Source organism: Hemibagrus wyckioides, linkage group LG21, assembly GCF_019097595.1.
Source record: "Hemibagrus wyckioides isolate EC202008001 linkage group LG21, SWU_Hwy_1.0, whole genome shotgun sequence".
NCBI lineage: Eukaryota > Metazoa > Chordata > Actinopteri > Siluriformes > Bagridae > Hemibagrus > Hemibagrus wyckioides.
The window spans coordinates 6597241-6610481 of record NC_080730.1 but is presented as its reverse complement, the minus strand read 5'-3'; the positions used below and the strand labels follow the sequence as shown (position 1 = coordinate 6610481).

Sequence of the window (13241 nt, the reverse complement as noted above, 5' to 3'; positions counted from 1 at the left end):
AAGTGGAATAAAATAATAATTAAAAAAGTATAAAATAAAAAAAAAAACGAAACAACCCAAATTTTTGGGTAAAAAATAAAGTTGTTAAGCAAAATAACTTCTAGGAATTTTCAACAATACAGCCCCGATGATGTAACATGGTGGGCTGTGAAGATAGATGAGCATCATGATTAGTTCTCATGCTCCAGAATCCCTTCCCGATTCCCTGACTGTTTGTCAGCTCGGCTCAGTCGGCTCTTCCAGAGAAAGCTATGCGTTCTGACAAGCTGCCAGCCAGACTTCAGCATGAGTTAGCTAACTGGGGAATGAGCAGCCATTGTAGTGCTACACCACCTCACTTAACACCATGCCTCTTAGCTCTGTAATGGAGCAGGGCATCAAAAGAGTCGCTAAAAATAGGAGCTGGGAGTGTTAACAATTTATAGCTACCATGTAAAGCCTGGATTTTTCTTCTTGAGTGTAATATGTTGTTGTGGTAATGAAGTTATGTTAATGTTTTACAATGTGAGAAAATGTTGTAAGCATCAGAAGAACCGAATTTTCGTCTGCTTTCATGCAAAAAGTAGGGCAAACCCATTATCATCACACACAGAGCCTGGGTAAGGAGAAGGCAGATGCTTTCAGTGAGATGACGTCATTTTCCTACTTTGTTTGTTCGCTCTGTCGGGATGCACAGACGATGCGTCAGCGCACAAGCTGTTGCATATTCTCTTCAGCATCAGATCAAAGGATAATGTACTTCTCACTGGTTTGAAGAAGCCCTTCAGATGCGGAAGGGTGTTACACAGAGGAGGAAGCAAGTAAATGAGCTTACCAAATGGGGCGTGAGTTGACACAAGGCCTTGTGCTCTGCTCAGACATTTTCATTAGCAAGTAATCTGGTTTGGAGAGGGGATGCCCAAGTAAACATTCATTTTGATAAACCCCGGTACTTCATTAATGGCTTTATCTTTTTCTATCCCAGGAACTCTGTGCAGGAATGGGACGCTAGTGGATCACAGAAGGACAGTCATGAACAGACATTCGCATGCTTGTTCACAATTCGGGGCAATTTTGCATAGCCATCCACATCCTGCATGGCATTAGAAGAAAACTGGAGGGCCCAGAAGAACCCCAGGTGGACATGAGGAGGACATGCCAATGCCAATGAGGATGTGAGCTCTGGATCAAACCAGGGACCCTGAAGCTGGGAACAGGTATTGCTGGAGAAGTGGTAGCTTAGTGGTTAAGGTGTTGGGCTACTGATTGGAAGGTTGTAAGTTTAAATCCCAGGACTACTAAGCTGCCCCTGCTGGGTCCTTGAGCAAGGCCCATAATCCCCAGTTGTATAAAATGAGATAAAAATGTAAGTCGCTCTGGATAATGGTGTCTGCCAAATGCCAGAAATGTAAATGCTGTAGTAAGCACCAGATTGAAGACGATTTGTCACATATACATTACAGCACATTGAAATCCTTTTCTTTGTATATACCAGATTAGGAAGTTGGGGTCAGAGCATATGGTCAGCCATGATACAGCGGCCATGGAGGCAGTAAGGTTAAGGGCCTTGCTCAGTTCTTTAATGCTAAGGCTTATACACTAGCCTATTCCAAATATTAGATTTGTCCATCCTGTCATTGTTATACCACCAGAAAAAAAATATCTTTACCACTCTGTGTTATCATGGTGTTGCTCCAGGCGACACATTTCTTGATACTACAGTATTTGACCAAATCTTGTGTGAATAATGTTATTGTTTGTTCTCAAACATCATTCAATGGGCAAAATGTAAACATTTTCTATGTTCACTCTCTCTTTCAGAATAGTCTGTCAGTAAAAAAAGTGGAAAAAAAGTCCACGTTAGTGCATTTATCAGCACATGGCCACAAGCAGAGAGATGTTATCACTACAAAAAGTGCCGAGATATATCACATGACATAAAAAAAGGGTCAGTCACAGCAAGGAGTCTTTTATCCATGGCTGCCTTGCTGGATAGGAATACCTGTACATCTCATTAAGACTGTAATGTCTGGCTGAATGTGAAATAATTGATAGGGATTTTGGCGTAAAGTTGAAACACCTACAAATTCAAAGTCATTTTCAAAGCTCTTTGTGTATAACAGGCATTTGACAATGAATCATCCAGGTATTTTGTTCTGTACAAGAATATGTTTGACTTCTATTCATCGATTACAATGGCAGGTGGCTTTTCTCATTTCTCTTTCACCCTCTTTTTTCTACTGCATCATTTCCATAATCCATTAATCAGTATCTGCCCCTGCACAAGAGGATCACAACAAAACATCAGTAAAGTCAGTTTATTTATTAACCCACCGCTCTTGAGTCTACTAAGAATCTTTAGGCCAGGCATGTTAAGTTAAAGATCAGGTCTCATTCATGCTTGAGAGAGTGCCGCAAACCAGTTTTGAGCGTTCCAGTGTTCCCTTTGGATTCAATGCTGCACCAGGGACTGGAATGTTCCTATTTTGCTCGGAAGTGTGACACAGTTTTGTGACCACAAGGGAAATCATATGCCATTTCTAACCCAGATGTCTGTCCACTATGGCAGACTGTACTGAGGCAGGAGAGCCAGATCACATGCCAATCCACTTCCCGAATGGTTTTATAGCATTGAAGGAAACTGGCGGACCCAGACGAAAGCCATGAGGGGGACATACCAAACTCATGACTGCCAATAACATGAGTTCTAGATCAAACCAGGGACCCTGGAGCTGGGGTACTTCACCACCATGCTGCAATAAGCACCAGCTTGTATATGCATTTAGAAGAAGAAGAAGAAGAAGAAGAAGAAGAAGAAGAAGAAGACGTCTTCATTTGTCACATTACAGCACCGAGAAATGATGGAGCCAGTAGAGCCAGATCACATGGCCTGTGCTATATAACAATTGAATTATCTCTACACAATATGACACTGCCAAAATATCCAAGCAGGTTTATGCTAATTATGTTATATTACCTGACCTTTCTATCCTCTGCAATTTAAATCCAAGTATTCACCATCCAGCTCTTTTCCTGTCTCTGCCTCTGCCAGCAAGCAGTTCCTGACTACACAGCTACTTACACTATTACTATTACACCCTGAAATGGTAGAAATGCATGCTTTTCTGTGTTTTTAAGGCTACCAGTTCTAGTAGAGGAAATCTAGATAATTAAATCCAGACTTTTGTAACAAGAAAATAAAGCCGTATTTAAACCCAGATATCCTCCATGATTCCTATTTGAATTGTGAATTCAGATTGTTAATCACATCAGTGCTTCTGTGTTATGATATTCAGCCTCTGTGCAGTGTGTATTTGTCGACACTGATGAAGACTTTCAAAACCTCTGCGTGGAAGCTGTGAAGACAGCAAAATGATCTTATTAACCTTTGACTCAAATAACTCTGCATTACAAGCCTATTTCAGACAGTGCAATGCTTTTCAGGAAAAAAAAATGTTTTTGTTTTTTTTTCCTTCACAGTTCAGATTTGCTATAACTTGGTTTCTATATTTCCCAGCAGAAGTAATGCATCAAATTTCATAGTTCTTATGGGATTTGGAAGCATCTATGACAGTAGAACATAACATGATAATCATACCGGCTATAGTGGCTCGTTTCGGGAGGATGGTGACGGCTCCCACTGCTGCATCCTCCAGGCCGTGAATAGGGCTGTTCTTTGCACCCCAGCTGTCAGACCCAATCCACAGGAAGTGGCCCACTTGGTCAGCTCTTTTACTGGCATTAAGAATCTCCCTGCAAGAATATCCAAACATCATCAGTCCATATGGTGAAGAAGCACATTATGGGTATTTCTGTAATAATGTGTTAGATTTGGAGCATAAATAATATCTCTCTCCGCAAAACCATGACACACGTTCCAGTTGTGATACTGACAAGCATAATTCCAAACTTTTGTATTTTCCAAACTAGTTTGGCATATTGTCTGTTTACAAGATTTTGAGTTTGTTGTGAGACTACAAAATAAGTCAGACTATTCCATTTCTCTGTAAGGAGATTGTAGTGAGGTTGCTAGTAAACAAAGGCTTACCGGATGTCTTCATCATAAGCAAACATAATCACTGCTCGCGCCTGACGGGTATCAAGAAGCATCCGGATAATCTTGTCGAAATCAGCTTGTTTGCGGTCGTGTGGTATTTTCAGGGACTGGGCAATGCAGATTCCACCTAGACAGAAAAGAAAGGAATATTATTTTTAGTATATTTTGTGTCATAAGTCTCAGAGGAAGGTAAGATTAAGAGGACATGACAGCTGCTTCGTTTTGAAGGCAAAGCCGACAAATCGAGGTCTCAGGCTATAAAACGTGTAAGTGTATAAGGATCATATGTTTGATCCCATCTTTGTCTTTAGTACCACTGGGTATAGGATAGGGGCTCAGTGGCTTAGTAGTTAGCACCTCTAGGGTTAGAGATTAGATTCCTGCCTCTGCCCTGTGTACAATGGTGCTGCATGTTGTAGGCTGATTGGCATTTTAAATTGTCCATGGTATGTGTGTGTGTGTGTGTGTGTGGTATGTGTGTGTGTGCCCTTTAATGGGTTGGCACCCTGTACTTGTACCCTTCGGATTGTCATGGATGGCTTGGTTAATTCCCTGCTGGAACACCAGGGGGCGTTTGTTTCCAGCAAGGGTTTGTTTATACCCTGTGCCATGTGTCTTTGTTTAGTTTTAGTGTTCTCACATTTTTGCCCCGCCCGATCCTTAGCTCATTCCCGCCTCTGCTTACCTGTCCCTTTTGTTTCACTAATTACCTCCCCAATTTATACCATTGTCTTATTTATACCATTGTCTTATTTATTTATACCATTTACCCGGTGTTCCCTGTTTATGTCCTGGGTATCTTCCTAGTTCTGCCCTAATGTCCTCCAATGTCTGTTCATTTTGTTATTTTACAATAAACCCCTGTCTGACGTCTATCCCTGCACTTGGGTCTGATTTTTTCCCGTGCCTGGAACCCCGTGCCATGATATGGATAGTCTCCAGGCTCCCCATGACCTTGTGTAGGATAAGCGCTACAAAACCTGGATGGGGATAAATGGAGTATAGTGTGTAAAAAGTGACAACTATCAGGTTTGCTACTGGTTGAAAAGACTTTAATTTAATTTAATTTAATTGTGGACTCGTAATTTCTGTGCAGTTGTGAATATCAATGTAACAGAATAAGACCAATTTTTGGTCAAGAACCATCTGGAAACAGGGAGTCAGTATAAATAAAATGATCATTCATTAGCATGTATATAGAAAACCTCAAAGATGAACATGCTAACATTTGTGGTGTTAGCATATGAGTTATATAATAATAATAATAATAATAATAATAATAATAATAATAAAAAAAATGGCTTAATTGTATTTCCTGCTGTGGAATCAGTGGGATCACCAGTCACCTCAAGTCTCCTTCTATCATCAGATAATAAATTAGAAATGTGTTTGAATCTCAGCCTTTGAGCTGGACAGTTAATGTTAAATACTATTTTGCTTAATCACTGCTGCACTATGATTGTCATCGATTCTAAATTGTCCAGCTGTTTTATATGACTCCAAGCACTGCTATCTGGCACAGGAAGACTTTAGTTCCGGTCGCAGTAGTAGTAGCACTTTTTATTTTTTTTACAAGCATGGACTTAGAAAATTGGAAATGCAATAAAGCAAAATGCATAAAATAAGTCAAGCCATAAAAGTTTGGCCTGGCTTCTGCAGCATCTTGGCTGTTTGGAGGAGTCTGGCAGAACTCACACACACACACACACACACACACACACAAACACTTCCCAGGCTTCATTGTACACTCTCAAGTTCCCATCCCTCCAAATATTCATGCAGAAAGTTCATTCTGCTCCAGTAATTATATAAAATGGATGGAAAAAAGCTTCTCGGTCATCTTTTTCTCTCTCTTTTTTTTTGAAAGCAGGTGGTTGCCATTGTATTCCAAACGCAACTAAGCTGTTGCATCAGAAATGGAGGGAAAATTATGTTAAGTCAGATTGAAGAAGCATTAAACGACTGCTAGAACTAGCTGAAATGATTTAATATCTGTTCTCTAAAAAGCTTGAGATGTTACTGAAAAGGAAGCACAGACTTGCGTGGAAGCAGAGATCTGATAATCCGATGTTAGACTCTGGTAGCCAGTAAGTGCAAGAAGCAATTCCAAAGATGCAGACATATATATATATATATATATATATATATATATATATATATATATATGTATATATATATATATATATATATATATATATATATATATATATATATATATATATATATGTGTGTGTGTGTGTGTGTGTGTGTGTATACACTACCAGTCAAAAGTTTGGACACACCTTTTAATTCAATGTTTTTTGTTTATGGATTTATTTTCTACATTCTAGAACAATACTGGAGATTTAAAAATCATGAAATAACACACATGGACTTAAGTAATCCATATGTAACGACAACAAAAAACAGTCAGTTGTTATTTTAAGACACGAAGGTCAGGTGTTCTGGAATAGTTCTTGCAAGAACAGTATTGTCAAGTGCATTTGCAAAACCCATCAAGCACCATGATGAAACTGGCTCACATGAAGACCATCCCAGTAAAGCAAGACCAAAACTTACCTCTGCTGCAGAGGAGAAGTTCATTTAGAGTTACCAGCCTCAGAAATCACCAATTAACAGTACCTCAGATTAGAGGCGTTAGGAAGACTTTACAGAGCATCAGTAGCAGACATATCTCAATATCAACTGTTCAAAGGACATTATTGTGTATTTCAGCCGCCTTCAGCGTTGTTTTACAATGTAGAAAGAAATAAACATCCGGAAAGACCATGGAATTAGAAGATGTGTCCAAACTTTTGACTGCATTTTGTTTTGCTTGTATTATGTTTCTACAAATACATAGATAGATAGATAGATAGATAGATAGATAGATAGATAGATAGATAGACAGATAGATAGATAGATAGATAGATAGATAGATAGATAGATAGATAGATAGATAGATAGATAGATAGATAGATAGATAGATATATTAATGTAGTACAAATTATGGTCAATGACATGGCAGGTCTTAGGGTCACTGCATGACATCACATTAGCCTTGCTGCTCTGAATAAAGGCAAAAATGGGAGGAATTCAATCCCTTTCAACCCCACTATGATTAAATTGACCTGTCAACTAATGTTAACCGGCCAATTATATTCTTCCTGAAGCATGTCAGACAGTACTACGCTTGACTAAATTGACGTCGACAGACCCTGCAGATAACAATTATAATTAATCCTGCAACACTGCTGAATTCTTTCCATGACTCCCATTCACAAAGCATTGTGCCTTGACAACATAGGAAAAGGTGAGTCATCAAGGCCAATTGAGCGTCATTAACTACACAGGTGTGTGGAAAATGGACCAAACTGATTTTTTCTTTCCTCAGGTTTTATGCTTGCGATGCATAAGGTAAAACTTTGAATCCAGTGTTCATGGAGATATACTGTATAAACACTGAAACTGACATAAGCACTGACACCGACATAAGCACTGAAAACTGACATAAACATACGTAAGCAACTTGTCAGCTGTAAAGCAGCACAAACAACACCTTCTGTCCTGAAAACTTTCCTGTGTTGGAAAACTTAAAGTTAAAACTTTTAAGTTGTCTTTATTTGTCACATATACATTACTGCACAGTGAAATTCTTTCTTCACATATCGCATCCTCGGGTTGGGGTCAGAGCGCAGGGTCAGCCATGATGCAGTGCCCCTGGAGCAGGGTGGGTTACAGGCCTTGCTCAAGGGACCAACGGTGGCAGCTTGGCAGTGCTGGGGCATGACCCAGAGCCTTAACCACTTTAGCTACCACCGCCCCGTTCTGAAAAATCAGAACTTTTCTTCTGATTGTTACAAAGCTCTGACACTGGAGACTCCTTCTAAAAATGACATATAAACATCCAACATTTCAAGGATTGATTTTTTTCTATGCAGGGATCACCATTCTAGTTTCTATCTAACTAACTAACTAACTAACTAACTAACTAACTAACTAACTAACTAACCATGCTAGTAACTTCTTTTAACTAAAAACTTTTGCTTAACTCTGAACTTGGTGTTCATTAGGCTAACGTAAGCACTGAAAACTGACATATGCATACATAAATACTTATTCCAGCATATCAGCTGTCTTAAAGACCTTTTATCTACCTGAAACATGAGCCGTTAATATACGCCGCTAGCATTAGCAGACTGTAGGGAATTTAAAAAAAAAATCTTCTCACAACTTAGGCTAATTTAGTAAGACGTCTTATCCACTGCCATGTCATCTGCCATCTTGATTTTTTTTCCCTCATCCAGCACCAGCGCCTGGTAGCCCTGCCCCTCTGTTACGATCTAAGCCAAGTTGTGAGATTTGAGTGTCGAAAATTCCCACACTTCATGTTTTTTCAGTTGCAAAAAAGTACTTTAAGTGCACTTCTTCTTGTTGGAGTTTTCAGTGTAAACACTACTCACACTCTTTTTTACTAGAAAATAACATAGAATAGTGCAGAAGCTTATAATTTGGGATACACCTCGAGTTTTTCCAGTTTTACTATCAAGCTTTTTTTTGTAGTTTTGTTGCTGAGTGTGATGCTTCATTTCCATGGTTCCTGTTATTATTATTATTATTATTATTATTATTATTATTATTATTATTATTTTGGACTTTTTTTTTATTATTTTGAACTCATTTTGTTTTGCTTGTATTATGTTTCTACAAATCCAGGTTGAATCCAGGTCTTTCTAGAAAACAATACATCAGCCAGGGAAGATGTCAACATATAACCTATGTCGCTTGACGCAGAGGTTATGTCTACCTGACACCGAATTCAAAGCAAGCAGTCTTTATGTCAGCTCTTATCATCTTACTAGAAGTCTTTAAAAATGTTTAAGTAGCTTTATCTCAACTGTCGTGAAGGATTTAATGTAGGTGTCACGTAGCCCTATGAAAACTACCCTCCTGTGTCCTCAGTACTAAACCCCATACAGACTCTTCCATGAGATCATATTTTATGGAAAGACGTTAAAAAAGATTCCCGGGGTTTTCTCCTTTCATGAACTGTGGTGTATTGCTATCTCGATAACAATTCAGCCAGCAGGGCCTCAGATTCAAAACCCAAGCATAATTTGCAATACAAGCACATGCACTGAATTAATCTGAAGCTCCTTTGATACGAGAATGAAAGCCATATCCAGTCTTTAGACACTTTCACGGCTATCAATTTCCACTACGTAAGAACGTGACCCGAACAAAGTTAAAAGCTTTGGAAACAGCCGTCCGATATTTTACAGGGCCATTACCCCCTATTTATCTCTTTAATGCAGGGTGTCACCTAAGGGTTCTGGCTATTCATAGCAAGTGCACTGACTTTTCCTGGATTTTAATTCCCAGTCTTACACAGTCTGAGGTGACCAGAATGAACCTGAGTTTTTAATCCTGGAATAAGAATAATGACTTGCTTTCCTTCCACAAATCTCAAGCCTAATATAACAAACTGCAGAATTCACTGTTTTGCAAAAGTATTCACCCTCAATTGGATTTTCCATATTCAGTAAGGGAACTGAAATGGATTCATATGGGATTTTAAATCATGAATCTGTAGAAAACAGTACATAATTTTGTAGTGGAGAAAAAAAAAACATTTATATAGCTAGTAAAATCATTTAGATAAATGAAATAGCTATCATAAAAAGTCATATGTTCCTGGAAGGTTAAAAATCTGAACAATGATCATGAAAACAAAAGCGACAAAACAGAACAAATCCAGGAAAATGTTCTGGAAAAAGTGGAAAATGATCAGGATTTAGTTATAATAATAATAATAATAACAATAATACTAATAATAATAATAATAATAATAATAATAATTAATAACAACAACAATAATAATAATAATAATAATAATAATAATAATAATAATAATAATACATTTTTTTTTACACAGCTCCATTAAATCTATTATTAAAAAATGTGAAATAATATATCTAGAAGAAGCCGTCCACTAAAAGTGACCAGTGAACTAAAGGTGGGATTAGTCAGAGATACAATACAATACCCTGTGTGCAGATTCATCACATACAATCCCAATAAATTCCATTCAAGTTTCTGAAACACTGCGTAATGTTCAAGGGGGTAAATACTTATGCAAGCTTATGATCTGCACTTCTCAAAACTGCATAGTTTTTGAAGCCTTGTTGTCTTTTGGTGTGAAAAATGTAGCTGAATATGGAGATAGAGTGGTATTCATCAGCGGTATGCCAGTTCTTGAATAAAAAACTGACAAATGTCGGTGTCAAAACTGTTAAAGAATATGTTTTCATAGGAACGTAAAAAAAACATAGAGGTTGGAAGAAGAGGGAAGAAGAAAAAAATGAAGCACTATAGCGATGTCTGATTAATGGGAAGGTTGAAGTGTTTGTCACTTGCACACCTTTGTGTGTTTGTCATATCAGGGTCAGCCATGTGTAAACAGCTTTAGTCTACAGAAGTTTGCTCCCTTCGGGGGAAAAATAACCGATGGCCCTAATTTAATACAGTACTTAGAACAAGCAAAACCATTTTGCTGGAACACAGCGAGACGGGACTGATCAAGAGACTCGAAATAATTTATGACGATCATTAGATCTTCGAACTTAACTTAAGTGCTTTGTGTCATTGCTATTTCCTGATTTATTACTATTCGTCATCCAGTGATATGAAACACGGCGCAGTCTAATGTACTTCCTTCAAGGTTTACGGAGATTGACGCACACATAAAGAGCATGGCTGATAACTCACCATTTGACTGTTTATCTAAATGAGACAGACATGCCTGCTTCGTAAATGCTATCTCTTCCGTGCAAAGCAATTCACAGATTGCCAGGATTATCCTACCAAAAGAAATGAGTAGTCAAAGGAATGGAAATGGAATATACTGTAATTCCGTCTTATGAAATTGCAATATTTGCATTTTCCCATTTAATAAAAGCAGCCCATTTCGCATAACCACAGATCTGAGGGCAGTAATGTCACCACCCGACTTGCTCTGTTTCTTTTTCCGCGTTCAGATGTGATCGCAGAAATCTCAGAAACGAGTCATTCAGGTTTTAATATATAATTATGAAGTGCAGCCTAATTGGCCCTGTAGAGGCTGTTGATGTATCGACTTCCCATCACCGGGCTTCGAGAGTGATCAGAGGCACTCAGTGAAATAAATGTTTGAAATCCGAAGCGCTTTCGGTTATTATGGAGGTAATTTAGGCTTTGGGATTGCAGAGAGCGCACCACACTCTAATGAAAACATAGGAATGAAGAGAAGGCAGATGCATCTCCGTGTGTTAAGTGACACTCAGCCTTGCTATTATAATATGTGAAGAAATTACATTATTCTGACAAATCTGGAAAAAAAGAATTAAGTATCTACATCAAATAGGCTTATTAATTCTAAATGAGTTTCACTGACAAGGACATTTCCATAAAAGACAAAGTTTCACATTATTCTTTTCTAACGACAAATCATTTAGTATTGTTGGGCAGGATATATACAGACAAGTGACAAATGAATTGAAAACCCAACAGAAGAAGCCACATGTACATTAGAGCACACTGAAGTCTTTTTCTTCGCATATCCCAGATTATGAATTTGGGGTCAGATCACAGGGACAGCCATGATACAGCAGCTTTGGAGCAGATAAGGTTAATTGCCTTGCTCAGGGGCCCAACACTGGCAGCTTAGCTGTGGCTTGGCTTTAATGCACAGTTGTTAATTAATGGCCCGAGTTCTGTTTTGATTAAAGGAATAAATGGATTATCTACCAGAGAAAATACACTAGCCTATTTCAAATATTGGATTTGTCCACTCTGTTATTGTTATACCACCAGAAAAATCTTCACCACTTGGGTGAATAATGTGATTGTTTGCTATTAAACATCCTTCTGGAGTAGAGAGGGTTAAAAGGAATTGCTTTAGAGCCCAAAAGTGGCAACTTCTAAGTGCGAATGCTTAAACCTCTAACCTTCTCAACAACAACAGAGAGTCCTAACCATTTGGGCCACCACAACGTATAGTACGTATACTAAATTGGTGGGCTATAAGAGCATCTTTAATGTACATGGGTATTGATGCTATAATGTTTTGGATCAATACTAAAAGATATTCTATCAGATGGTGTTTTAATAATACCAGTGAAGACCAATGCCTTACTAAAATCGCCAATGTGGTTGGGATCTATTGACTGTGAAAGCCTTAGCATACAGCATACATGCCCTTTGCTGAAAACTTTCAGCCATTCAGTGAGAGCTAGTACCCTGTCAACAGGGCAGTGGAAGTGGGTCCTGGAAGTGACCCCTCCTGTCAAGTTTGAAATGTTTTATCATAGGATAAAGTTGATGAGTCAGAGGAACTTTGTATTGATTTGCAGTTCTCTCTAAGTGGACTTGTCCCATTCAGAAGACAGGTGCTCTCTAAGGTCGGGTCTTTTGACCTTTCTTCTTTCAGAGGTTGTTGGCCGAGCTTGAGCTAAGGCTTTCCAAGAAAGGAGGTATCGATGTGAAACAGAGGATCAGTATCTAGGGTAATGCTAATCTGAATTACTGACTAGATCGGATGTGGCATATTTTTCAAAGCAGACTGACATATTTTACTCTGTTATTGAGTGTGATTTTGACTGACATGACACAGATTTTGCATTTAGACACAAGACCCAAATTGTCTTCAAGAATACCACCATGATGCTTCTGATGTTTTTTCATAAATATGGAATAGGTGTTTTTTAATAGAGAGAGAGAGAGAGAGAGAGAGAGAGAGAGAGAGTTTAGCACACCATTTGATATGTGGTATAACATCTGCTTACACAAGATGTGGCTTTTGGGTTTTTTTCTTCAAATCTGCCTAGTCTGTTGTCCATTCTATATCATTTTCTGGGGAAAAAAAGAGAGAAAAAAGCTCCAGGAGCTTCTTTGGGGTGCCACTGTTATACAGGAGGACCTGGACAGGCATCATATAAAGAGCCAGAGTTATTACCTCGCTCGGCACCTCGCCCACTGACAGCTGCCCAAGGGTGAACCAGCCAAATTTATCTGCATTATCCGTGACAAAACATTGATCTAGGCAATCATTTTTAGGTTAATCTATGGCCATTCCAGAGCCTGGCGCAATGGCCTGAAATACAGTTCAGTTCCTGTGTCTCTAAATCTAAAATTTACACATGCCGTGTCAAAACTTACAAGGTCAGCCCTGAGATACGAGCCCTGACTT

General features: G+C 38.6%; 1 protein-coding gene across 2 annotated transcripts in view; it reads right to left on the bottom strand.

Annotated features, from left to right (window-relative positions):
- The window catches only part of LOC131342929 (metabotropic glutamate receptor 7), a 217914-nt gene that overhangs the window by 96007 nt on the left and 108666 nt on the right, over positions 1 to 13241 (bottom strand). For both annotated transcript variants that reach the window (XM_058374251.1, XM_058374250.1), the window contains exons 3-4: positions 4028 to 4163; positions 3578 to 3732 (exon numbers count right to left, since the gene is read on the bottom strand). In XM_058374251.1, the coding sequence (XP_058230234.1) occupies positions 3578 to 3732; positions 4028 to 4163 (291 nt within the window). The remainder of the gene's footprint in view (positions 1 to 3577; positions 3733 to 4027; positions 4164 to 13241) is intronic.